We start from the raw sequence: 27,472 nt of genomic DNA, 5'->3' as shown, positions 1-27,472 counted from the left end.
CTGGATACGGGAGCCCGCTAGTCCGGCATCAAACCACCGTCGGACCGTCCAGTCCTCCCCTTCCCAACTGGCGGGAGGGACACCATAAACGGTCCATCCAGCAGCAGCCCGCGCTCGGCCAGCGTGACGTCACTGTCTGCCTGCTCGTCCGTGACGGGCACCACCCCCAGCCCCGCGCCCAGCCCCGACATCTACCGGAGGAAGAACGGCTATGCGCGGTTCCTGGGGGAAATCTCAGCCGTGCTGGCCAAGCGGTCCATCGCGGACAGCTACGACTTGGACACGTGTTGGTTCTGTGGCCGGCCCATGACTGGACTCCCCGGCTTTGACTCTGGAGTCTTGCGGCAAGCTGGGGGTGTGGGGGCGGAGTGCGGGGGGCTGACGGATCTGCCGGACCTGAGTCAACGGACTTGCATTGGCTTCCGCCCTGGACTAAGGTAAGGCCAGCATGCGCATGCGTGTTAGAGACAGCGATACTGTTGTGGATACTCGTAAAGTTCTGTTTTTTGTTTGTTTGTTTGTTTGTTTGTTTTTATATTGGACATTTGCTGCAACCTGTTCCAGTAATAGTGATAAGTGTTGTGGTCATTGTCATCACGTTTTTCTGTGCCATCACTGTAAACATCGTCGCCTCATCATCATCATCATCATCATCATCATCATCATCACGTAACAATCATCTTCATATTCAAAGTTTTGCAGTAGCTTTATTTATCAATTTTTATCATTTGTCTCATATTCCTTGGTCAGCAAGTAAAACAGGTAAGTAAATCCCTTTTCATCTTCTTTTTATTTCTTTTTCTCAGAATCCTGAAATAAATAAAAGCCTTATAATGTCCAAGCACTAAAGACTAGGACTGGTTCTTAAACCACAGCACACTGTACTCTGTAGCAGTCTCGCAATGTCTTCAGGATCCAGGATCTCAACAGATATACGAGTGTAAGTAAAGATAAGACCACGAAGTTTCGCTTCTTCTAGTCTCGTAAAACCCTTTTCTACAGCCTCCAGCCTGTTTACAGTAAACAAACATTGACCGGTGAGTTTACACTATTGGCTCGGAACATCAGACCGTCAGTTTATTTATCTGTTTATAATTCTCCCTTAGTGAGCTTCGACATATTCTTTGTACGAACATTAATTTCAAACAAAATGGATTGCGGTAGATGCTGTCGTAGGTGTGTTGTGGTTGGCAGGACGACGGTCTGACCGGCCTGTGAGCTACTTTACACACTCGACATGAAAAACAATCTATCAATCATCCAAGATACCAAGAGGACAGGACTCTGACCACCCTCTACGGTTCAATAGTTGCGATAATATCTGAGTTCCGAAAATAATGAAGATACTTGAGGTTACTAGGAATATGGGGTGGCTGACTACATAATGATGAATACATAAAAATAAATATGCCTTGAATAGTATTACCATCTCAGTTATTAAAAACAAGATATAAAAATGAGGTGATTGTCTTTTTTATTTAACAAGACATTTTCTAAAATGAACAAAATGGAATGAAAAAAAGAAGAAAATTAATGGCAGCGAAGAATACACAGGTGATGTAGTCTTGCTGGAAATGAATATCTGCAGGTCGGAATGATTCTGGTTGTTAGTCATGATCCCTCCTCCTCATTCTCCGCCAACCTGCTGTAGTACCTGGCTGTACCTGCGTCATTACCGGTTGCAGCAGCTGGCAGGTGAGCAAGTCACCTGATGTGGAAGCTGGTGTCGTAAAGCAGTTGTGAGGATGGCGGTGGGCGGGCAAGGGGCTCGGGCGCCGCAGTTTCCTGCTGGTGGTGAAACCAGAGGCTGTAAATGTAGTGCCAGGGGCATGGCTCTTCAGGTGTCGACTTGCGGGACGAGCTGCCAACACCTGTGGTGTTCAGGTAACAGCAGCCTGCACTCAGGTTCTTCCTCCCTTGTCTCTGCGCAGTAAGTCACTTTTGATGCTCGTGTAGGCTCTGTACGGTTTCCTTTAGCCGAGTGTTCATGGCAGGAGACGGTTTGATTGCATGATCATTCCGTTTTCCATTCCAGTTGTTAAAGAATCAGCAGGATCCATTTTGTTTCTAAAAATGTCTGGTCCACTTTAAAAAGGAAAGAGGAACATTCAAACAACTTAATCCGGTCTCGAGAATCTGTAAAATTTCAAACACGGGAGCGACTAACCACACAGAGGTACAAAACTGTTGGTTTTCAGAGAAGTCCCTCCCCTTTGTTGTCCCCCTTCTCTCACCCCACTTAGCCTACCCCTTCTAAAAGAAGACTAATGGTAAGTTTGTGTGAGCGAGACTTGGCGAGGAGGAGGAGGGCCCGCATGGTAGAATCTGATGCACGATCCAGGGCCCGCAGGTAAGGAGGAAGCCAGGTGTCGATGCTCGCTGCAGGAGTTAATCATCTCCAGGTAGGGTGAAGAAACAGGTGAGTGAGTGAGAAGGATGGAGTCGGTATCAAGATATATGCTTGGATTGACGATCGAGATTTCTCTCTCTCTCCTTCCACCACCCCCTTCTTTCTCTCTCCATTGCACTTAATGTCTAAACTGAAGAATAAGGTAATAAGTAACATGTTTTCTTTTTTGCTTTTCTCTCACTCTTTGCGTACCAACGCAAGAGAAAAGGAAAGAGAATTGAAACCTAAATATTTTGATAACATTTCCCTCCACCAGTTTTTAAGGGGGTGCAGGAGACGGCCGGTTGCATACTAAAATAAAGTTCCCCAGCTTGCCATAAAATCCTCCTGGTGAGGCTTGGCAAAACCCAGCAAAGTCCATCGTCTTCTAAGGATGAAGCAGATGGTCCAGACATAAACCTTTCAGTATTTTTCTAGCAGCATTCTCACAGACTGAAAAGACAAATCATCAAATCTCGAAAATCTGCTTCTTTCTCTCCTCCGACAAACTCTGTGTGGGGGAAGGAGCGAGGGGAGGAGGATTGTTAAAGAAGAGCATCTCAGCCATTCCAGACCAACTTTCTATTAAAAGCACAACAGGTATAAATAGAATTTAAGCCCGTTGAACTATAAAGGCCTCCTGCTGCATCTTAACATCAGCAGACATCCTTTCAAAGTCACCCTCCTGCCCGTACCCGTTATAATGCTACTTACCACGTGACCCGGCCATGGCACGGCTCGGAAAGATGGAGCACGGAGGCAATTTGTCGGGCATTGCAACACACCTTTTGTTTCAGCTGTAAGTGGATCAATAGCGGGGTTCGTAGCTCGTAATTGCCCCAGTTATTTTGATGAATTTACAGCTAGGTGTTCCTGGCGGTAATGGAGAAGAGAAGCTTGGGAGGAGGGGGATGGATGGCCTGATGGGAGGAAAATCCCGGGGTAAGGTTGGAGTTAGAAGCGAAGCTAAGAGGAAACGAGACCCGTGGAATAGGGATGGGGAGGAAGGTCAGGTATGAGAAGTCTTCTGCCTCAGTCACCGTCTGATGGACGAGGGTGTCATGTGACAATTTGTTTGTATCCAAGAGAACTGAGGGCGGTCGCTCTTAGCAGCTTCCTCTGCCAGGAAGAAACTCATCCCCCGCTAGCTTCCTGTGATCTTAAACGGTCGTTTGTATGTGTGGGTGGACATTTCGCTCCACCTGTTTAGTTTCAGAATTGGATTAATTGATTGATTAGTTGATTCTTTCTTCTCGATGTCAGTCGCTTTCTCATTTGCGAAGGCGGAGATGTTAGCGGATTGTCTAGAATTGTCTGGCCGCTACATACTCACTGATGGTGACATGGGTAGATAGCTGTCCTTCCTTTCTCTCTCTCTTTCAAACTCCACTCAAAAGACCTAAATAGGCAAGAAATGGAAGTTCGTGGTCTGACCATTTCCTCCTGATGTGTTCTTTGATGAAACGGTCGTCAGTATAATGATTGATGATGGGTTGCCTACGTGATCTTTCTCAGCCATCACTGACCAGATACATACCATCTGTGGGTCTTTAACACACACTCTTGGACAAATCTTTTCCAACTGAGTGATTTTGGGTTTGACCCAGACATTACAGAAGTATGGCAGTGATTGCTCCTACTCCTACACCGCCCTTTATCTCTTGGAACATGGAAAGAACAAGAATCTGATTTATTCCACAGGACGAAAAGTCTGTAAAAGATCAGGTTTAAATGGAAACCTACCGCCCTGAACAAACAAACATGTCACAGATAAATTCATTATTTTTTTAGAAGCTTTCTTTTCAAAGTTTCAGAGTCAACCTATGTGTCACCGAACATTTATTGTGTGACCAGTGCTGCTGTAGTTTGGAGATAACGAGTGATGCATGTAACCCGATTCTCTCAATCTGTTATGACATGCCAGGCTGTTATTTGCTCCGCCCACAAATAATCCTCCGTAAGAAAACACCGGAGAAAGGCAGTGCCACGTAGATGAGTGCTGGAAAAAAAGTCTGCGAGTCGCGATTTATTGCCTGACATCAGGAGAATGGAAATGGGAATTCTTTCAGAAAGGAGGGGAAGTGAGGAGTTCAGATCGTGGATTGGAAATCGAATAGCTTGCAAGGATGAGTCCATGGTTATCTGTAAAGCAGTTTGACTTCTCTGTTCCTCCTCGGCTGTTTGCACTGTCTTCACCTCGCCCCTGCCTCTCTCATCCCTGCCCCTAAAATCCTCCCCTCATCTTCATCCCTTTCTGTCCCCACAGTTCCAACGGTTGTGAAATTGATCGTCTGCCTCATGACTGCTCCACTTCCCACGTGCATCAAAAGATTGCAGCGGGATTTTTCAATGTTTCTGAGGACATGACAGCAGTCAATATTCTTTGAAAATTATAAGAGCATGGAACTGTCACAATAGTTCACTTTGTACTCAGTCCTCCAACCGTGGCGCCTGCAAGAGGTCATGGACGGGTCACAGACTGAGAACAGGTTACCCAAGCGGTATTGGCTTCCTATCCATCACCCAGTCCATCTTTTGTTTCTTAACCCCTCGTGTGTCAAGGGCTTTAAAAGTTAGAGCAATGCTTGCTGAAGTATGTTGAGCAGTTAAAAGGACATTGTAAACCCTCCATTGTTGTCGGGGTACATTTACTGGAAGGCAATTGTGGCATTGATCATCGTGTAGACGGGTTTGCTGGGTACAGGTGAATGCAGGTAATCACTACAACATTTACCTCCATCTTTTGTGTGTCAGGTAGGGAGGGATGAGTGGGAGGAACGCTGTGGTGAGAAAGAAAAAAAGAGAGAGTTGGTTAATAAACCAGGAACAATATTTTGTTATAATAAATTCTACTTACAATATCTACTAAAATTATTTATAACTTAAATTTATTTTTAAATTGTAAACTACTTTTTACTTACTGTATCTCTGCTAGAATATCAGAGTATTGCATCCCCTCATGATGTTACTATTTAACAAGCCCAGCCTCTCTCAGATTATTCTTCCAAAGTTTATAACCCAGCCGTTAAAATATTGTTAGAGAAAGTAAAACGAGAAGACGTGGAGGTAAAGCAGGACAGGTTTTTAGAATAAACTTCTTGTAAAAAATGTAAAACTCAAGCTGTAAACTTCAAATGTGTTCGTTTTATGCTTTTGTCACGATAGCAATGCCCTCCTGATATCTCCTCTCTGTCATCTGAGCTCAAATCTTCTGACGCAGTTAAGAGAAAGTCGATATGGTAATCTCTTCCCTGGGAGAGAAAAAATTCCGTTTTTCGTTTCAGTAGGTATATCCCAGAAGCCGACTGGCTTGATGCCCTGCTGTGGGTTTTGTTGTATCATCATCCTGACCATCATCGTCTGCCTGTGTTCACATAGTCTATCAATTAAGAGGCTGTTAATGTGACCCCGTGCTTGATATCTTTGACTTGTTTATTTGTATGTTGTTGTTTATTTTTTGTTCAGCCTTAGCGGAGGGGAAGATAACCTGGAGAAGCTGGCGGAGTTGGAGAGGCTGTTGGCGCAGGCGCAGACAGAAAAAGTAAAGCTGGTGGAGGAGCAGGTTTGTTTATTTTCATTTTGTGATCTCAGAAATTTTTTTTAAAAGTTACTTTTGCCTCCTTTATCAAAAATCTTTGATATCTTTCGCTATTTTTTTTCCCTTCTGGCATCCCTTTAAATCAGGAATGCAGTACAACCACGATAGACTATGTGAAGGTAGAAGATTGAGGGCTGGGGCTAAAATTGAGGAGGAATTATTTCATATTTTGGGTTCGCCACAGTTTGTCTTAGAACTCCCCCACCACCACCACACATCTCCCCCGAAAACTGTATTAATTAACTCTTCTTTTTATTTCTCACTAATTTTCTGTTTCCGATTAATGTGTGATTACGATTGTGCGCGTGGATGAAGAAACAAGCAGAAAATGAGGATGAAGAATGTCTTAGCCCGTGTCCATCTGTGTTGATGGATCATCAAGTGTCTTTAGTTGGACATCGTGGAACAGGAACGATGACAGATTTCAGTTTGAAAACGAGTAGTCCCTTTCCTCCCACGTTCGCTCGAGGTGGTCGTGCGGAAAGCACGGAGGATGATAGGCACATCGGTTATAGAAACATGAAATATCCAGTGTCCGCAGCTATCCACTGTGTGTGGATGTCGTGCAGATAGATGGGTGATGTGAGGAGGGAGATAACAGATGAGGAGGTTCTCGTGGTGCGGACCTCGTATTGCCCTCACTGATGCAAGTCTCCAGTCGTGCGATGTAATGTGTCCCCTCGTGCAACCGAGACCTCCATGCATTTGTTATCTTCCGGAACTTTCAGTTCATCTAAATTTTTCGCTTTCATGGAAATATTCACTTTCTTACACATCCTGTAGGCGCTCACGCGTGCACGCACACAAACAGAAAGTGAGAGAAACCCATTCCTTATTCCACACCGAGAGACATTCTTCCCTCCCTCCACCTTCACACACAAACACCCACCTGCATTAAATGAAGACACGATGGAATGAAGAGATGGAGGAAGATAAACACCTACGGAGGAAAGTGAATGAGGAGGTAATAACGTGGACTGCAGCATCTTTACATGCTTTTTTTCATTTCTCCCCCTTTTTTTCCCTTTCCCTCCTTGGTTTAATATTCTTAATGTTCTTTTCTGTGACACCTGAGCTGGAGTCCGCCTCCTGACAGGCTTCAAGCAGTTATGTAATTGTTTTTTGTTTTCCTTCTCCGGAATCTCTCAGGATAAGACTGAGAAATATGACAGTTCCATCTCGCCCGCGACTTTATTGTGTTTCATGCAGAGACTAGGAATGATGGGAGTCCAAGCTTGTTTCTAGAAGTAATTCATCTTCTCTCAGACCACCTCATCCCCACCCTATCCACACACACACGAGACCATTCGTGTGCAGGTGAATGTGAGTGGGTAGGTGGGCATGCTCACAGTGTGTAGTTGGAAGGACAGGTGATTTATTTATTCGTACATTTTAAAGCATGTGTTGGGTTTTCTTCGCAAACTTAGCTTTTAAACTTAAAATGTCTTCCTCGTGCACTCGACCCTTGCCTTGAGCACAGCGAGTGGACATTATCCTGACAAGTATTATTAACGCAGTACTTACCAACTGGTAGATAATATCGGCATTTGGATCAGATGTAATAAAGGCTTCTATTATATTAATGACATTTACTGGATGATCAGTCCGCTGGTCAGGGAGTGGATGAGTGTCTAATGAGGCTTTAACAAGAGGATTGTATGTAAGGTCAAAGGTCGAAGGCATGCGGCCGAGAGTAGGTGTGTATCACTCAGTTAAGGAAACTACTGAAGTCTAACATTATTTTTAAGAAAATATCCAGTGGTGTATAAAATATTGTTATTATTTGTGTATATAATTAATATTGAGTTTATAAAGTGCATTTCTTAGTCAAGAAATATAAGTGTAAACACATTTAAAAAAAATAAAAATAACAAAGTCCTTTAAGTGCATTTGTGAAAAACTGAAGAGTGAGTGGAACAACAATCTTTACTATTCAAAATATTTCATGAAGAGATGGGTTGTGAGGCTGGATTCGAAAGAAAGAAGAGCATTTGTTGAATCTCACCTGTCTGATAGAGATGAGGCGACACGAGACTGACTAGGGTAGCAAGGCAGGCATCAGTATTTCAGGTAAGGGTATCATGGGCAAGGCTGTGAAGACAACAGTAGCACAGCATGGCCATCAGTGAGAGCTCGGACTGACAACCAGGGAAGCTCGCAAACAAATTGAGCTTTTCGACAAAACGATCGGCAATATTCTGGGCTCTTTGATGTTTGTCCAGTTAGTAAGATCGACAAACATTTTTTGATAGGTATTCAAGAACAAAAGCCCGCCTTCTCCTAATAAAGAAATGACAGTTGGCCTTTCGCGATAAATCAGCTGATGACCCTCTCCTCTCAAAGGACAGAAGAAGCTGCTTGGAGAAAAGCATCAGTCTTAGTGGCCAATGCACCTTCCATCCGGTGTACTCGCGTAAGCCGTGGGAAGTGACATCGGGGTGGTTTTTGCGACAGAAGGCGGCTGTCAGATCAAAGGCGGGTGTGGAGGGAAGCACCACGGGGTCGGAGGCGATCAATGGCCGAGACTGGCCTCCCTTGCGACGCCGGCTTTGCCGCCCATTTATCGACTTCACCCACGGAGACGTGTCTTCCATCTTGCAAGCTTCCAAGAAGGGAATCCAGAGAAGAGGACGATCGAGGCGGTGACCAAGCTTTTTGTCACGTGCGGAGTTCAGGGGTCTTGTCGGGCGAACTGGCGACAGACGAGGGTTTGTTGGTTTCGTTTGTTGTGTGAAAAGGAGCATCAGCATGGCTGACTCGCCCTATGACCGGTCTGTGTGGTGCCGTGCTGGCATCAGTGGAAATTCAAGCTGTACAAGTCCATGGTCGCTCCCATCTTGCTGTAAGGCTGCGAAACTTCGACCGTGTTGACCGACATTGAAAGATTCAAGAATTGGAGATAAAATGCTTCAGCAGACGGCTACAGGGAACAGAAGACAAAGATTTTTGGAAGTTTGGTCACCGCTCTGGTGGGCAAAGAGAGAGTGCTTCTCTCTACAATTTTTTGCGGGAAATTGTTTCAGGTTCGTAGTGGCATCGTGCCCAGTCACCTGTGTGTGTGTGCCTTTTGCTATGTATTCCCCGCCCTTCTTAGACACCGCATGTGTGTGGATTTTTTTTTTTTTGCAACCCAGAACTGGCTGTAAGCAAGGTTGGAGGCAAATTTCAACCCCACGAAGCAATTAGCCAGGTCTAAAATTAGCAGCAACAGGCCTCTCGGCAGTTTTTACTACCACGTCAACTGACCTTTGGCTTCCGACACAGAATTTTCCAGCAGTTCCCGCGACCTCACGTCACCAGCTGTGACGAACGTAGTAGACGTTTCTTTGGTGCGTGCAAGCGTCCACCGTAAAGTATACAGCCGTCGACAGTTGTAACGACCGTTATGAACTCTGAACTCCGGTGTAGTTTTTGGCAGTCTCGGCCCAGGCTGGCATTTTTACCTCTCTCTGTAACGATTACTTATTTTTAAAGCGAAGGTCTGATAATTTTATCGGTGGCGCAGGTCTGTAAGACATGGTTTGATGAGAGCTCATCGGCTTAGTTGTAAAGAAAGATTATTTGTGCGCAGCTGGCGGTGAATATTATGGTCCAGCCGAGGGATGTGCTTATTGTGAGAGGCATGGTTTTATTGGGCTCTTAAGTTCTTTCTCTGTTACTTTTTTCATTCCTTTCTTTCGTGGTGGGTATCAGACGGTCGAGAGTCACCCGAAGCTTAAATCTTTGTTATAATGTTTGTGTTTTTCATCGAAATCGTGAGAATGGCGACTGAAGGTGAGGTGAGGTGTGCTGTATGTGCTTATATTTGATGCTAGACTTTGTGGCTGTGTCCTCCACAGGTCCGTTTGCGGGAGTCGGAGATGGAGGCACTCACCAAAGAGCGTCAACGGAGCGAAGCTTTGGAGAGAGAGCTGCAAGCGGTCAAACTTCGAGAAAAAACTATGCAACAGGTAACCTTTGAACTTCATCAAACAAAATATAAGTAGGTGGCACTTAAACGCCGCCTTTAAACTTTTATCTAAAACTTTTTGAGCACCAAAGAGAAAGAGAACTGTGTTCTAAGCAATGGTCGTATTATTACAACTGGTGAGGAGTTGAGGAGTTGTCAGCAGGATTCAAAACTTTCACTCCTTCTTTCTTCTTTTTTAAAAAAATTTGTTTTGCTTGGAAAGAAATTAGAATTCGAGGACATGACGAGAACTTAAAGCAAAGTTTTGGTTTACCCTTTACACTTTCAACCTACAGGATTACTTCTGTTCTTCAGTTCTTTCTCTGCCTTGTGTTTCTGGTTTCTTCCTCCCTTGTGGGCCTCCGCATCCGTCCTTATATGTCTGTCTGATGCAGGCGATAACATTCTTTACCTGTGAAGTCAGCTGTGGAGTTTTTTTTCTTTGAATGTTATCATTCCCTCCAGTGAAGATCATCGCCCAGATACTGATTCCACATTTTCGAGCTCTTTGTGTGGGAGGGCTACGAATTTGCCAGAATTGGTGGCAGTTATACAGGTTTTTGTTTGTTTACTTTTGTATTTTGTTGTTGGGTTTTTTGTTTGTTTGTCTTTGTTTTTGTTTTGTTTTGGTTTTTTTGTTTTTTTTTGGGGGGGGCGTCGGTTTTGATGAAAACTATATACTTGTCAGTTTTAATGAGACTTATACAATCCATTGCTAGCATTACTAAAAGTTTCAGAACACCGTTGTTTTTAAAATATTGTTGACAGTTTTATGGATAATTTATAAGGTTATTTTCTTCATACGTGTTTTAGGGTTGGTTTAAATTTATTTCGAGTTCAACGGTTTTTTTAAAAATCATATTTACGAGTTCTTTTCTGAAGTGAATGTGTCAAGTCATCCGTGTTTACCGGGCAAATGAAGACGATCACTGAAATGACAAAAAAAGGAAGATGACAACAAATCAATTAAAGGGAAAAGGTGAACCAGAAATATGGCCACCCACCCACGCCTACAACAAAACATGGCCTCCAGCAATTATTCAGCAAGTCACCCGACACCCGCATGTTTCCTTCTATTAGCAGGCAGATGACAAAGTATATTATCAGCAAAGTGTGGGGAGCGTACGATGAGAGGAACTCAATTTAGAAAATGTTTGCCTGCCACAGATGGCCGCTACCTGCACATTGCCACCGACAGACGGCAGGGGGCGCCACCGTCGGTCTGACACCAGGACGGCGCTGCTTCCTGTGCAAGGCATTATGGTGTATGGTTTCTAAACGCCGGGAATAAACGAGATTAAAGTGTACAGCCGGGGATTTGTGTAAGATGGCGCATCCTGTCATATGGCCCTGCGTTAATTGCTGACAGATTTCTCCCTGCATTAAGTGAAATCGATGTGAAGACGGGTGGAACTCATGTTGTGGGGTTATGTTTCTTCCTTCCTCACTTTATCTCGTCGTCTTGGCACCGTTACTTTCCCTCGTTCAATCTTTTCCTCGTTTACCCTCGATTTTTCGTATAGGACATCCTTCTGTCGTATTTTCAGCTTTCCTATCAAACTCCATACTCTTCGAGACAATTGTTAACCACTTTCTGATTCTTGTGTAGAAGTAGTAGTGTGACTGTCGTCTTCGTCGGTTGTATTTATGTGTTCTTTCCTCAACTGTTCTTTTTTTAAAGTCTCCTACGCAATCGGGAGGTTATACTGTGGTTTCTAACATTAGTAGAAATTCAAATGGAAATTATTCATCAGCAATGTTTCTTTAGACAAAGAGTAGATGCATATTGGAACTCACTGTCGACTTATTTTAAATATTCACCAACAGCTTCAGTAACTCGTAATAACAGTCCAAAATTTGTGGAATTATTTTACAGTTTTGGTGATCAACAAAATATATTGTAATCTGCTTAAAACTCAGTCCCAGACAATATTCACGTGACTTTAAAAAGGGAAAGTTCAAAAGTCCGTGAGGCAAATGATAGCCACTCCCTATTATAATTGGTAGTTTCATCTTCCCCCACATTTGTTACCTGTCCGCTCCTTGAAGCATGTTCCATTCCTGCTCAGATGTGGTTCACAATTGGCTGAACATCGCTGAACAGTGCAGAAAGGTCATTATGGACCATCGGAGTCTGGAAAATGTCCATCTGGGCGAAGTTTTTATGTCTTGCTATGTTTAAGTGTGGTTGTGAAATGGTTGCCTCGTTCTTTTATGTTTTTCTCAGAGGTTTCATAAACTGTTCTTGATAATTCATCTGTGAAAGTCAGAGCAGCAGATGTAAACATGTTTTCGTTGCATCTTTATCCTATCTGTGAGGTTTCTAATGATTAATTTTATCTCGTTTATGTTTTCTGTCAACAATAATGCATGCTGGGTATCATTACAACTTTTTTGTCTTCTCCATAATAGTCTGACGGAAAATATTAAGCTCACCGATAATACTGTACGATGTCTGTCCGCTTCAATCGTCTATTGCCATCGTCATCTGCTTCATCGACGTTTCGTCGACTTCCTCATTGTTATAGAAGATGCTGCCTTCTGTCTGTTACTAAGTTTATGGTCTGCGATATGTGTGTGTGTGAACGAACCTTTGGCGGTTGAACTTTCGGCTTCTTTATGCTGAGTTTCTTGACGTCGTGTAGGTGTTCACAGTGAGGCTATAAAAGTTCTATACTCCACACAATTAACAAGTTTGACCCTTGCACTTATCTAGACGTCGGAGGGGAGAGGTCAGGGGGTCACGACGTTTGCTCGTGTCTTGACCACAGCAGGTGCAGTTCGGGGATGAAGGTGATAAAGATGTAGTTCGGCTGTCTTCCTGGAGGTACCTGCCGGTCGGTTAGTGCCCTCGGATAGACGGTGTACGGCAGGTGTGGCACGTGATTGAAAGATACTAACCTGAACTTGTCTGGCGCCACTGACAGTCACATCAGCCGCGAGGGCCAACTGGAACCGGGTTTATGTCCTTTGCCTGAGATACCGCTGCTAGGCAATCAGTCTGTGTGGCCGAGGCCTGCAAGTCATGCGGAAATAGAAGCTTTGGTAAGCGTGTATCTCGTCATTAGCTGACTGCGCGAGCGGCTCGCTAACCGGTCTTACTAAAGGCCATTTTAAACTCGGCTAATTTCCTCAAACGTTTGATAAATTTGTGTGTGAAGGTCACAGGAAACAGTGGTTTTGTGACCAACTTTGGTCAGTGTGGTGTCCAAACCTTATTTGCCAGTTTAGAGCGCTCGGCACTATGCACGGTTAACGGGCAGTCGTTATTGAACACGTGACTGCGCCTCTGATAATTGTAATTTTTATGTAACTGATGTGTAAAACTTTGTCTTAAGAACTCATGTTGGGTTGAGATTGGGTTAAGGCATTCATAACATCACCTTTTCACTTCTGCCACCTAAATACGTGGTTTCTACGTGATTGTCACGTAAAATTTGCCAACCGTAAGATGTCGCAGAAGACAGTTATTCAGACAACAAATCGTTGACTGTCTGTGTGCAGGCGAGGCCCCTGACGCGTTTCCTGCCCAACACCAGTCAGGACTTTGACCTGCGGCAGCACATCGAGCGCAGCGGCCACCACCTGGACATGTGTCCGCACGTCATCGTCACCACCCACTCGTGTCGCGGCTTCCTGCACAAGATGGGCGGCCGCATCAAGACCTGGAAGAAGCGCTGGTTCGTCTTTGATCGCATGAAGCGCAAGGTGAGAATCGATCACGTGACATTTGGAAGAATGTGATTTTTTTAATGTGGGGGAATGGGTAGATAATGTTAGTTTAGTAATGGCTAACGTGATTCATTCATTCTGCTTCTCATTCGTTTTCCTCAATTCATAAGCACTAGATTAACCGGTTTTTTTTCAATCAACTTATTTTTGTTTGCAGGTGATGTACTTCTCAGACAAAACCGAGAGCAAATTAAAAGGGATGGTGTGCTTTCAGGCCATTGAGGAAGTTTATGTCGATCACCTGCGTACAGTGAAAAGCCCAAACCCAAAGCTGACCTTCTGCATGAAGACATTTGACAGGACTTACTTCCTGGTGGCGCCCACCCCAGAGACAATGACCATTTGGATAGATGTTCTCTTCACAGGAGCAGAGGGCTATCAGCAGTTCTATACATGAGAACTAGAGAGTGGGAAGTGGCTGTGGGACTAAACTGTTTGTGGTTGAGTCACAATCTGGTCAACAAAATGGTCGCAATGCCTCCAGCAGGTCTTCTCAGCAAGCACGTCCTCATTTTTTTACCTTTGAAAAAGCGGAAAGCGCAAGCCTGGTGGGAGATTATGTTGGTTACAACAGGAATACTGGGATAAGACACTTGCTCCATAGTTTTTATTGTTTTGTTTAAAGAATGCATTAACAAATGCGAAGAATAGGCAATGGAACCATCCTTTTCACAGTGTTAGTCTAAAAATATGCAAAGAGAAGTGAAAACAAATTCATAGTTGCAAATGAAGGAAACAATGTATATAAAAACATATATCTGAATTAATTATCTTGATCATCGTTAGAGAAATATTGGTGCAGTGGCATTTAGTTGTAAGGTTTTGCAGACTACTATTACCTAAGATACAGTTCATGCAAACGTGTCTTTGACACCGGGTGTCGTGGCCCACCCGTGCACCTCCGTCGTTTCAAACTGCTGTTGGTACTGTTGTCGCCTCGTGGACCTCGTCACCAACCTGCGACCTGACCATCCATACCTTACATCCTGTGCCTAACAGTGCTGCCCTCACTGGAGTACCTGGAGCAGCGAGGATCCAGTGTTGCTGAGTGTGGCTGCTGTGTGTGTGAACCGTGGTGATGACAATTGTTTGCCCGACAGTGATGGACTGGGGTCAGAGGGCAGCACAAGTCAAGAGCTTTACAATGTGTGATGGCGGTGTTTACGATATGCCGTATGTGGATTGTGAATATGTCACGACATTATGTCAGAGCATATGAGGTGAAATTTTATTTTGCAGACTGAATATGGGGCAATTTTTTTTAAGTTTTGAATGTGAAGATTTCAATTTCAGTAGATTGGCTTACACACTTGCCATTAGTATCAAGATATATTTTGACCACAAACTTGATGTGAAATATTACTTAAGTGCTTCTGTTATTTAAAATAAGTATTTGTACACAGGAAGACAACCATAGTAAAGAAAGAATAAAGACTGCAAAGTACAGCGGACATTAAAAAGGATAAAAATAAATCGTGTCTTAAAAAAAAATGAAATGAAAATACGAATACTGATTTTATTTTCGGCGTTTTTTCTTTTTACTTATTTTACTCTAACATTCAGATTGCATGTAGCAAATGTAATCAAATGTTAAGGTAATGGTAATGAAGGGTTATGTTTAATGTTTCAGGCTCTAGAAATAAAACTTTTTTAGTGTCAGTTAACGGGAGGTTGGTATTATGCAAGATCAACTGTTTGATGCATCAGTTGTTTCCAGTTTATGCCTCATTAATCAGACCTTATTTGGATGTCATTGCAAGAGAAACTATTACCGACCGTAATATCGCAGCCCTTGTTGAGCTTGTCAACCGGAAGAACAGAGACAAAGTGGTCCTGACAATTAGAATGTTCAGATGTCAGCATTGCACAAGCAAAGGTCAGAGAGCGCAGTGCTCTGGTAATGAAAGCGAGGCTGTGAGAAAAAATAGTCCAACATATTGCTGCCAGCTTTGGATGCAGTTGAGAAATGGTTTAGTGATGCGTTTTGAAAACCTCTGTAAATGTCCTTTGACCTGAAGCGCTGTTTGGCGAATGAGGGACTGGGAGAGCTAGTAGGATGATTACAATGTTGTTATAGGAGGAATGTAGCAGAATCAAGTAGCTTTGATGTTCAGACTACTGGTGAACCATTCGTCTGTCCTTTGGTCACAGTGAAAGCCTTGGCCTTCATCATTCTGCATTTATATTGACGGGAACACCACTGGTTTATCTGTAATCGGTGGGTGATGAAAATGAGAGAAACTTGTTCATGCTTGTGGTGTTGTGAGAGTGAATATACTACTGCGAGTGTTTGTGAGTGTTTGGACATGTGTATCGAATATGAATGGTATATTAGTTCCACTGGCCAGTCTGATTGTATGCAAGCATGCTTGGTACCATTGACATTCTTGTTTTTTTTTCTTTTGAAATAGTGTGTTCTTGATGACCTATTCCTTGTTTCTCAGTCGTCAGCCTTTTGGACACAAAATTATCCATTCAATTGCTGAAGATTTCTAAAGGTCTTGTTAAATAAAATTGAAGGTTTGTGTACGTTCCATTGAGTTCTTAAACGAGGGAACTAAACATTGCAGCGATTTTTATAAAATGACATATAGCTCAGTTCTCGTGATTTTTGTCCTATGTTTCTTGTCGTATTTTCGTTTTCATCATATATCATTCTATATCACTTTTCGGAAAATATACGTAAAGAAAAATTTAACCGAAAAATACAGCAGTCCACTTTTTTTATGTTCAACTTTTTTGTGAATTAAAAGACTTGAAAAATAAACTAGGGATTCATAACAGTGAAATTTTTAATTTACACTTCACTTAGGATGAACTTACAAGTATTTTTTCAAATCACTATAGAGGTCCAAGTAAACATTTTAGAAGCTTTAAGCTAACTTTGTTATTTTGTGTGGCCAGTTGGTAGCCAACCTTCCCGTACCAGCCAGCAAGAGGACTGGCATTGATTATCGCACTACAGGTTAATGTGAACATCACACAATCATTCATTCCTGTCATTTGAAATCGTTTTTGTTCTGCTCTGTTGGCACCCCTATAGATTTTTCGATCTCTCAACCTGGTTTTAAACTTAACGTGTACCTGGTGTTTGTTCGGAAGGAATAACAGCTTTGCCAAATGTATATTCAGATATTTTCTCTCACCAAGATGAGACCAGATACGATTCACAGTTCAGATGTAGTCATTATTTCAGTATTTTGTGCATTTTTAGATGTTTAATTTGAAGCAATTCGCACATGAGCTTCTGGCAGATAAAATGATAATAAAAAAGCACAACGACTGTCATTCACCTGTCACAAATGTAGAAGTATTGTCAGAGAATTTTAACAGATCTCAGTTTAAGAAAAGAATTTTATTTCGGAATCGTATTGAGCTTTCAGTGACTCGAAACTACTTCCACATAAAACATGGGACTGGCAGCTGAGAAAAGCATTTTAATGACTTTTTAATTTGGTTGTTTTTTTATGTTGTTTTTTTTTTCAATGAAAACGTTCTATTATCCTAATTTTGTAAATTGAAGATGTATGTTTCTGCTTATTTAAAATATTAAGATATGGAATGAATTGTTTTTAATGGACGATATCTTTCTTTCATTAAGTGGCATTTGTTTTAAAGTTTTATTTCCAGTTCTGCGCTTGTTGAATGCATGCTGAAAAAAACTGATATATTTGCATTTATTACAATTTATATTTTTAATTATTAGGTTTTTACCTTTGTACACGTTTTACTGCTTTCATTTTTACATGGCTTATGCTCAGTATGGTCCGAAGTCACATACACCTGCTTCAGTTAACGAAGAACGAGTATGTGTTTGTGTTTCATATTTTGTAGGCTGTCGAATGTAGGCTTCTAAAATTATTGAGATTCCTTTCTCTCTTTCTTTATTTCTTTCTTTCAACTGCCAAACTTGTAACGCCTTTTGTTTGGAGAAAACTCATTAGGAAGAGTACAGTAGACCCGTTGTGAGGGAGAGCCCTCGCTTCTTTGCGGAGGATGCTGTAGGCTCATTATCAGTAGTTTGTTAGAACACTGTACACTCATTATCCAAGCTGTTGCCCTGGCTTCGTGTGGAGAAGCTGGAGATTCCTTCCCGAGCTTTGTCATCCGTCCCTCCCAGCACCTGCGCTCCGACAGTCGTTCTCGTATTTTCTCGCGGCGCGCGTGAAGTTGTGGAGATCTCCTTTCCTGGCATTTCCTGCCTGGTTCCTGACCTGGCGGTGTTCACACAACAAGACTAGATTGATGAACCACTCAGTCACTGCTAGTGCTTCCGGGCCTCACCATTGGCGCTGCTTTTGTCTACGGTTGCCATGGAGCCCTTTAGTCTCAGCGATAATCACAAAGAAAATGGAACGAACGTCCATGGTCTGTGATGTTGCCTGGACATGCTGAGGTTTATTTGTTCAGAAGTTTTTCAACAAGAGTAGGACAGTAGTTCACAACAACCGCTTTGTACAGTATACAATTTGCTTTTATGTCCAAGGGGTAGTTGAGCACGTGACATTGATAGTGTTTTCACGAGCGCGTTCTGGATGAAGAAAACAAAACAAAACAACCAACAAAACAAACTTCAAGCCTTGTCATTATAATCACAGTCTATGCTCGTGCACATGCACCAAAAGTTTCATCACATTGAACTAGTCTCCTGCTCGTTTCCACAAAAACTTACTGCAACCGTGATACATTAAGCGCCTTGCAGGCTGTGCGAGCAGAATGATATACATCACGTGACCAAACCAAAAAAATGTTTCAGTTACCGCAGTTCTTGCACCTGTAAACTTTCTTTTTATTCTGGACTTGAAAGACGCAGAGAGTCATTACCAGCTGCCGCCTTTGTTTTACAGCTTGTGTGATAAATGTGCGGGCTTATGTTTTGACGAATATGTCAGCTGGTGTAAGGCATGTGTCCAAGACTATTTATGGAAAAAAGTATATTAAACCATTTTTTTTTTTTAATCAGAAGGGTGTGATGAATGCATCTGAAATTTATACTCGAAAGCTGGAGACAGACGGTTTTACAAACATTCTATGGCATGTACAAGTTTGAGAGTGCTCAGACGTTTTTTAATTATTCTTCAGACATGTACATGCAAAGCACGCATGTCCAAATAAAGATATATAAGTATGTAAATGTTATTTGCTTTGTGTTCTGTCGACTGGATTGTTAGCTCGTGTGTGCATGAGTAGTTCTCGTCCTCTGTTTTTTTTTTTTATTTTATTTTGATTGTTATCATGGAAACCTTAGTTTTGTCATCAACACTTTTAAACTTTTCACTTGTCGACCTTTCTAATATTCACAACTGTCTATTATATGTCATAGTGTTGTAGCTCCTATTCACTTACATTTTCCAGTGGAAAAATGTGTGTGTGGAATATATATATATGGAATAAGTTTACAATCCACATCCTGGGTATCTATCCAGCGGCCGTATCACAAACCAGATGCGGGTGGCGGGTGGCACCTACAGGGGTCTTTGCAATGTTTCTGTCGAGAAGTCCACGGTGACACACTGACCGTTGGTGTCGAGAAGTACGATAGACACACGCTTGCTGGCATCATCCGTGGATGTCCGACAGGTGGCACTGTCGTCAGGACTGGCATCAGTGACATCGACATTGTCCTCCGTTACCTGAGAGTCATTTCGTGAAAGAGATGAAAAAATATGAAATATCTTGATATCCAACAGATTCTGAGCTTCACGTCCATTCTTTCTATCATTTTTATTTCTTTGTTGGTTCGTCTTTTACTCTCAGCCATTACTTTCCTCGATTGTTATTATTAAAGTTGAAATCTCCTTTATACATATCACCACCCGTAGATAGTTTATTGTCAAACCACTACCTGAATTTTATTTAAAAATCTAAATAGTAATGTTGATATCGAGCAGTTAATTTTATGTCCATTTTCCTTTTCAATAATAGAGACCTACTAGGACATACCTGATCTTTTAGAGTACCTGCTGTTCTTCCTGTGTCCCAGAGTCTTTTATCGCCATCTGTCGGCAGACAGGAAGGTAAAGTAAAGTGTGACATGTAGAGACCATAACCGTTTAAATTCATTAGGACAAGATGCTTCTAACAGTCACCTAGTGTCTGCTGGTTGTGTGTCTAACATCTGAGGACAATGTTCTGTAGATAATGTCATCATACCCTCCTTACCGAGCTGTCGGGGGTCTGTAAGACCCAGTTGTGGGGTCTCCTTCATGACCACTCATTAGGTCAACGCAAAAAAAAAGAGGAAATAATTTATTAGTTTTATTACCTATTCCCTACCATGTAAGGAGTCACCTTTTTCAGCTTTTTTTATGCGAATTCTTCGAGGAAAATATAGTCGTCAGGCCAGTCATTTGATCCGACTTTAAGCCTTAAAAATTATTATTATATCATCATCATCATCATCATCATTATTATTATTCTTAAAGCTTTACCTGCTCGTTTCATTTTCTTCCTCGATTTGATGTCACTGATCGACACGTAAGTACTGTCCAAGGCGTCTGTGAAATAAAGAAATAAAATTAATCATTGTCATCGCCGGTGGCATTAAAAAGATGAAAACAAGGACGAGAAAACTGTCGATGGTATTCGTGTTTACTCACCTGCCTTGGCTTTCCTTTTCCGCTCACAGATGTCGGTGATGGGTACATAGTCGTCCCCACTGTTGTCTGCCTCTGCTGCATGGCAATATAAAATTTATATTAATAAGTATTAATTATTTAATAAGTATTTTAGTGGAGCCATACTACAGCTTGCATAATTCTACAATTCATTGTCTCACTCACTCACACTTAACTATTTAGGAGATCCTCCACACACGCCCGCGCTCGCATGTCTATTCATATCCTACTTTATATCATTATGTGTGCCTGAGTCTGTTTATTTATATCTGTTTTGTTGTTTTTCTGTCTGTTGGAATTACTTCACACCTACCTTTTTGGGCTTCTTTTCTTTCGCGAATTTTCCTGATAGAGACATACTCGTCAGTGGCAGTAACCGGAGCTGATGTTAAACCTTAGCGAGAAGAAATAGGAAATTTAAGAACATACACCTGACTCGTGCAAAAGTCACACAAACAAACACATATTCTTTCTCTTTTATTCTCTTTCTTTCTCTACCTCTCTCTTTCACACACACACACACACAGAACATGTGTTTCAGTCCATATTGGCTCATATTCATAGAATACCTTTACCCACCCAACCTGTCAACCTACCCGACCTTGTCTGTCTGTCTGTCTGATTTTCTTTACATTCACCTTTTTGAACTTCTTTTCTTTTGCGAATTTTCCCGAGGGAAATATACTCATCAGCGCCAGTAACTGGATCCGATGTTAAGCCTCAACATAAAGAAATCAGATGTAAAAACAAAAACAAACTAATGCACGCACACTGACACATAGACACATGCCTATTCGCTGCTCAAATACGTGTGCGTGAGTCTGTTCGTCCATCTGTATGTTTGTATGTCTGTCAAAATTATTACACATCTACCTTTTACGGCTTGTTTTCTTTCGCGAATTTTCCGGATGGAAATATAGTCGTCAGGGCCAGCATCTGGATCTGATGATAAACAGAATGTGAACAATTATGAAATGTATGAACATTACACACATGACCTCACACACGCACACACTGACACGTACACCCTCACCCGACCACAGACGCACGTGCACACACACACTCACACACATAAACATGAACACTTTCACTCAGTCACGCACATCGACTCACATGTCTGTCTCTCTGTCTGTCTGTCTCTCTGTGTCTCTGTCCCTCTCTCACGCACACACATACACACATCTGTACATGCATCTATCGGTTTTCCATCTCTGTCACGTGACACTCACCTGTTCGACTCTCTTGTCTCTCGAGAATCTCGCCTAAGTGATTGTAGTCGTCTGGACGAGCAGCTTCACCTTGTCAAATCACAACATAATGAAATTAGAAATTTAATCCCAAGTTTCACAAAGAAATCCTCCCCCGCCCTCCCGCCATTGTGTGTACTTGCGACTACAGTAATGTAAAGATGAGTCACCTTCCGTCAACTGAAGCTCGTTGGTCTTCGAATACAGTTTATCGGGTGAGCAGTCAGTACCTGAAACAAAGGCAGGTCTGACTGGTGTGAGTTTTATTCATGACTCATGTCCTCGAATTCCAGATTGTAGCTATAAAAGTCACACACAATGAAAAAGAACCTTATAAAACAGCTTGAAAATTGCCTTTATTCCCACCCGGTGTACGGGTACCTGATTTATTTAGGTGTTAGGAAAGATGAAAGGTAATAAAATGGGATTGATGAGGCTCCCACTTCCTAGCCTGTCGTCCCCTGTGACTCTTTCTTTCCTTTTCTCTTTACTTAGAAGTTAAAAATTATTGAACAGAGTTTAGAAAGAAAAATATAGTTTTGGGTCAGGAACTCACTTGACTCTCTATGTTGAGTGGTGTTGTCCAGAGAAGTTGGAGGATCGCCCGAGGCGGAAATCTTGGGAAGATGGTTTCTGACTTCTGTTTCGTTGTCGATGGTTTCGTAAAATCTGTCGGCTCCCACCCTGCCACTGACTGTTGGGCTTTCCAAGTCATCTGCCACGTTGCTGTAGTCGCCCCCGATGCCCAGCAGTTGGTGTAAGCGACTGAACTCCCACAGACCACCTGCGGGCAGTCAGAATGTTGGAGGAAATAATTTCTTTGTAAGTCACACCTGTGGGCATCCTAGAGGTCGTGAAAGTTTACCTCGATATACAAAAAAAAAAAAAAAAAAAATTCTAACAAATTAGCCTGGGTACCAGAGCTTTTTGTCCAACAAACTTTTCCGACTGTAAATTTGTCAGTTTTGTTTTTATGCCGCTTTGTTCGAGTAAAGCTTAATGATTAATTGAGTAGAGAAATAGTAAAAGACTTGTACTCTTTCCTAACTTGTGGAGGTTGACAGCTTTGGGGAACTCAGTGGAAGGGGGAGCGAAGTGGTGGGGGGTTTAAATGAAAAACTGAGGGGAGATAATGCGGTGATGTACCTGGTGACCTCCCTTCTCCTGGCTACGGAACACAGCAAATCACTTTTGGAGGAGGCGGGGAGGGAAACTGATAAATTTTACACCGAGCCAGCGACTAAGGCTACATCCGGGCCAAGCACCCGGTCCTGTGAACAGATACCTTTGAATGAGGGTGGTGGGGATGGTAAGAGGTGTGGAGGAAGGGAGGGAGAAGAGAAGAACAGCCTGCCGCTTGTAATTATAATGAAGATACACATTGCCGTCATGTTATGTGTTCTTTTCTCTAATTTTCATCCTGCTGGTTTTTTTTTTTCGCTCTCTTAAAATACACTCTTAAATAGTGAAACACCTGTGTTTACACTCCTTCTGCACAGTAACACTTCATTTAGACCCACCAGCGACATGTCAAATAGACAAAAATAAACAATAAAAAATGAACATCCACCCGAGTAAATTACATCAAAGTGGAAACATAGACCAAAATAACCTGACAAATTTAGAAGGAGCAGACAAATGTGTAGAGCTGAAAAGGTTTTAACTGTCCGCCGACATAAATATATGTATATGTAAACCCACACTGCTTTATTTAAAGACTCGCCAGGATGCAGGTTTATTTTTGCTGCTACCTCTACCGGTTGAGGTGTTCTTGTCAACTTTCGATTCATCTGTTTTGAATCAAGCTTATTCCTGCTCAGTATCAGGCTAGCAAAACAATGAAATACTTGTTCTCTTCCTGTATTTTTTAACTAATGAGGTTGATGGCTTGAGTACTGCAACGGGTGAGCATAAAAAAGTGAAGGTGTAGATAAAATTGTTTCCCTGCTATTTGCTCTCGTTCTCTCATCTCTCTATCTCCTGTCTGTCTCTCTCTCTCTGAGCGACTCTATCCCTCATTCTTCACTTTCTCTCCCTACCCCATAACATATTTTTAACCCATTACCAACCATAAATATTTCTCTGTTTTTGGTGTTGTTGTTGTTGCTTCTGCTGTTGATGCACTAAACCAAAGAAATTATGGACAGATTTAGACTTTGCCATATTTTGAAGCCAATGAGGTTGATACATCGGAAATAAAATGAAAATTTGAGTGGGATCATGAAAGGAAAATTAAAAACAACATACAACGTGGATTTACACGAACTTGTATACATTTCCATATTTTTTTTCTCTCTCTCTCTCACAGGCATACACATATAGACAAGCATTATCTTTTAAAATCATTTTTAAACATTTCGCACAAAATATCTATTGCTCTCTCTTCCTGTAATAATATAAAACTATGTATGGCCGTGTGTGTGGCTTGTGAAATATTTCCACCATTTGAAGTGATAAAACTTCAGCTGTTCGCTTGCACCGAGGAAGATATTCATTCATGTTGTTTCCTTCCTCAAAGTCGTGAAAACCAGCGAAAATGAGATCAGGAAAACAACTTGTCAAACAATGGATGATTTGTTTTCCCAGTGCACTCAGTCCAGACATGGATGTATGAAACATGGTGACCTCACTTCATCGTCTACCATCACTGACATCATGAGCATGTAGAGGGTCATCTTTTCTTATCATTAGTCACCAGTTGAAGTGTTTGTAGTGACAATGATTTTAAACAAACATTTTTTTTCGTAAACTTAGAACCCACCCTTACCTTCTGTCCGCAAAATCCGCCTCCACTTGCAGTAATTCCAGCTTCCACTGACATCTGAAGACATCCTGACGAACTGCCTATAGATAGAATTGTAAATAAAAGGGTTTAAAATGGTTAATGTGACAATTAGCTTGTGAAATTAGTACAAACCTTTTTAGCTATAAACAGAATAATGTTTTATGATTCGTCGCATTTCTTGAAACAGATGCTTTCACAATAGACAAGAAAAATGTCTTTTTGTAGATTGTTAATGTAGGAGAGTGTCGAATGGTACAGAACAGAACTGACAGTTCATTTAGTGTATTCTATGATCATGTTAACACAGTTTTCTTCGGTCTGTAGTCACTCCATCTATTCAACTGATGAAAGTTTTAATGAAAACAGTTAGACTGGTAAATGTGATGAATAGAAAATGTGATACATACCTCACTTTGCTGCGATCTGTAAAGCAGGAGTTAAACGGAATGTAAGAAAAGCAAACAAACAAACAAACAAACAAACAAACAAACAAACAAACAAACAAACAAACAAACAAACAAGCAAACATTATGATATTGTTGAAACACAAAGTATTTTATTAGCATTTCACAGTCTTAGAATAGAATTAAGTCTTCTCGCTCTTTCTCCCCGTTCTCTCTCTCTCCTTTGTCATTTAAGTTTTTTAATGCTGTCTGGCATCATGTTTCATACAGTGAGTTGCTGTCACTTAGTTCTGCAATTTTTTCCCGTTGTCACTTGTAGCCACTTGCTTTTTAAGTGACTGTGATTGACTGATGGTCTCTAGACAACAGGTCAGTACCATAATCTCTCTCTTTATCTGTCTCAGTCTCTTTTGGCATTTGAAATGTTGGTGTGTCTAGAAATCAACATTTCTCCCCTGTTGTATGTTGTGATTTAATGTTACTTATTTACACAATTTCCACCTTGCCCTGTGCAATCTGAGAAGCGAATGGCCTAAAGAATAAAGAGCAGTTCATTTCAGTTTTTTCTCTCAACTCAGTTCCTTCTCTTGCATCCAATTCAATTCAAGTCTTTCCTTTGAATTTTTTAAGCAACTAAAAACTGAATATTCCTGACTTTTTAAATTCTTTTTAAATTTTGTGTTCGCTGGTTTTAATATCATCATTCACTGGGTGCTGACACTAAAAGCTAATCACCTGTAACATTTTCCTTGCAATGTTGTGTTTTGTGTTTTCCACTTACTGTCATTACACTAGAATATAATCAGAATGTTTTAAATGACTAGTGGTGTAGCTATGAGACTAGAGTATGTATAAAACATTATACAGTTGTCATGACAGTCACACTAGGGAGATGGCTGACTGCCAAGGTGTATCTTCCCTACTGGGTAGCTAACAGGACCTTGTAATATTTTTTTCGATATCAAGCAATACTTCCTGTGTACAGGAAAACGAGAATGATCATAATCACAGTTGATGCTGGTGTTATTTATATCGTAAATACAAGACCGATGTAGAACAATAGATGATAAGTAATGGGTTGACGGCAAAAAATAGTGTTTACAGAATGAGGTTGATTAATTGCTAGAAGATTTATGTGTCTGCGTCTGCAGTGCGATCCCCCAGAAATGTCGGTGATGTTCATTATATTTAGGAAAAGTATTTTTAGCGAGTGTATCAAAACACAGACGAAGACCTGCATGAGGATCATTTAAATGCCATAAAATACATATAAAAGTATGTTAGAGAGATGATCTAACTGTAGAAATTGCTTACAAAATATCTACACCTCATTCACACCTTTTTAACCTTGGTTTATATTTTTATTATTTCTGCCGGTGGATACTCACCAACTACACTTCTGTGTGCCCTCGATGTCAGCCGGTATACAATGAAGAAGACAATTAAAGCGATGAACAAGATAAAGACAGAGACGACGAGAGGAATCCACAAGTTCTTGGAGTGAATGCTTCCTGTAACACAATGTTTACATAGTAATCCATCCTCAGTTTGCTGTTTGTATTTTATACCTTTTTTCCGTTGTAGCTTTTTTATTTTTAGGTATGAAAATATAAAAAAAAGGTCAAAATAAGGAAAAGACTATAAATGAGATTTCTCTTAAATTCCGAGAGAATGGGTGAGGTGTACTCACCTTCGTCAGGTTTGCTGGTCGTGGTGGACGTCTGGTCTGTAGTGGTGATGGTCGTCAGGGTGGCAGTCGTGTCTGGAAGAAAGAAAATGAAGGGATGAGAGTTAAGTAGTATCAAGAGTAAAACACTCCTGTGTGAGGACAGACTAACACTAACTCCAATTGTTTGAGACACTGTTGCTGCTACTTTCAGCGATTTAAGGAATCATCATCCATATTCTCATTCTCTCCCGATCCTTATCATCTTTTTTGTCTCTCTCGTTCTGTGTGTGTTTGTGTGTGTGTAGGGGTATATTTGTGTGTGCGTGCGTGTGCGAATATTTTACAAATCTCATTCGTTCTGTCTCTCTCTCTCTCCTACCCACATACTAAAAATATTCACGAAACATAAAGCCTCATCCATATACCCACTCTTCTATCACTAACATAACTAAAATACATACCATTCTCACTGGCAGTTAACACAACATCCAACATCAAGACACAAGACCATAAGATATTACTTCCCATCATTCTGAGTGTGAGTGTAAAGAGCAATGAGAGAAATCCAAGTCTCAGGACCACATGGGGAAATATATTGGGGAAGTACAGACTGACAGTAAGTACATCAGTTGCTTCCCTGTAAAGTCGTCAACAAAAAGCTCATTGTTCTGAGTTCTGCACAGGAAGCATTTAGGTGATAACTACTTACTATGAAGTGATGCCGGATATGTCTTCGTGATTATTGAACTAATTACTTGGTGAAATGTGAATTCTCACAAAGACGTCAGCATCACCAATGGCACGGTTTCTAATTTTAGCACTCATGTAAACTTTGACCTAATATAGTTCTGTCTATTAAGACGATCAGAGATTTAAAAAAAAAAAAAAGCTTTTAATGAAGTCCCTTTACAGAAGTATGTTGATCTCCCTTTACAGAAGCATGTTGATCTCCCCTTACAGAAGCATGTTGATCTCCCTTTACAGAAGCATGTTGATCTCCCCTTTACAGAAGCATGTTGATCTCCCCTTACAGAAGCATGTTGATCTCCCCTTACAGAAGTATGTTGATCTCCCCTTACAGA

The 27,472-nt window shown here is 41.5% G+C and overlaps 2 protein-coding genes across 3 annotated transcripts in view; one reads left to right on the top strand and one right to left on the bottom strand.

Moving 5' to 3' along the window:
• The window catches only part of LOC112567902 (pleckstrin homology-like domain family B member 1), a 121,607-nt gene extending 102,805 nt beyond the window's left edge, over positions 1 to 18,802 (top strand). Inside the window, 4 exon segments of the mRNA XM_025244777.1 lie at positions 5,855 to 5,951; positions 9,827 to 9,937; positions 13,441 to 13,644; positions 13,826 to 18,802. Of these exon segments, the coding sequence (XP_025100562.1) occupies positions 5,855 to 5,951; positions 9,827 to 9,937; positions 13,441 to 13,644; positions 13,826 to 14,065 (652 nt within the window). The 3' untranslated portion in view covers positions 14,066 to 18,802.
• LOC112567901 lies at positions 18,042 to 27,269 on the bottom strand. 2 transcript variants are annotated; one of them, XM_025244775.1, is made up of 15 exons: positions 26,852 to 27,268; positions 26,412 to 26,483; positions 26,110 to 26,232; positions 24,725 to 24,740; positions 24,300 to 24,376; positions 22,089 to 22,316; positions 21,703 to 21,762; positions 21,515 to 21,583; positions 21,159 to 21,227; positions 20,924 to 21,004; positions 20,599 to 20,679; positions 20,268 to 20,342; positions 20,100 to 20,165; positions 19,612 to 19,667; positions 18,042 to 19,301 (listed from the first exon to the last, which is right to left on the bottom strand). In XM_025244775.1, the coding sequence occupies exons 1-15, from the start codon at positions 26,919 to 26,921 to the stop codon at positions 19,134 to 19,136; spliced, it is 1,311 nt and encodes a 436-aa protein (XP_025100560.1). In that variant the 5' UTR covers positions 26,922 to 27,268; the 3' UTR covers positions 18,042 to 19,133. The 2 variants fall into 2 exon arrangements, with proteins under 2 accessions (XP_025100560.1, XP_025100561.1); XM_025244776.1 differs by lacking the exon at positions 20,924 to 21,004 and having other exon boundaries at positions 26,852 to 27,269.
• Positions 27,270 to 27,472: the final 203 nt, after the last annotated feature.

This window comes from Pomacea canaliculata, linkage group LG7 (genome assembly GCF_003073045.1).
Source record: "Pomacea canaliculata isolate SZHN2017 linkage group LG7, ASM307304v1, whole genome shotgun sequence".
NCBI classification, from domain to species: domain Eukaryota; kingdom Metazoa; phylum Mollusca; class Gastropoda; order Architaenioglossa; family Ampullariidae; genus Pomacea; species Pomacea canaliculata.
Note: the sequence above shows the minus strand (reverse complement) of the source record. Positions and strands in the feature narration are given on the sequence as shown.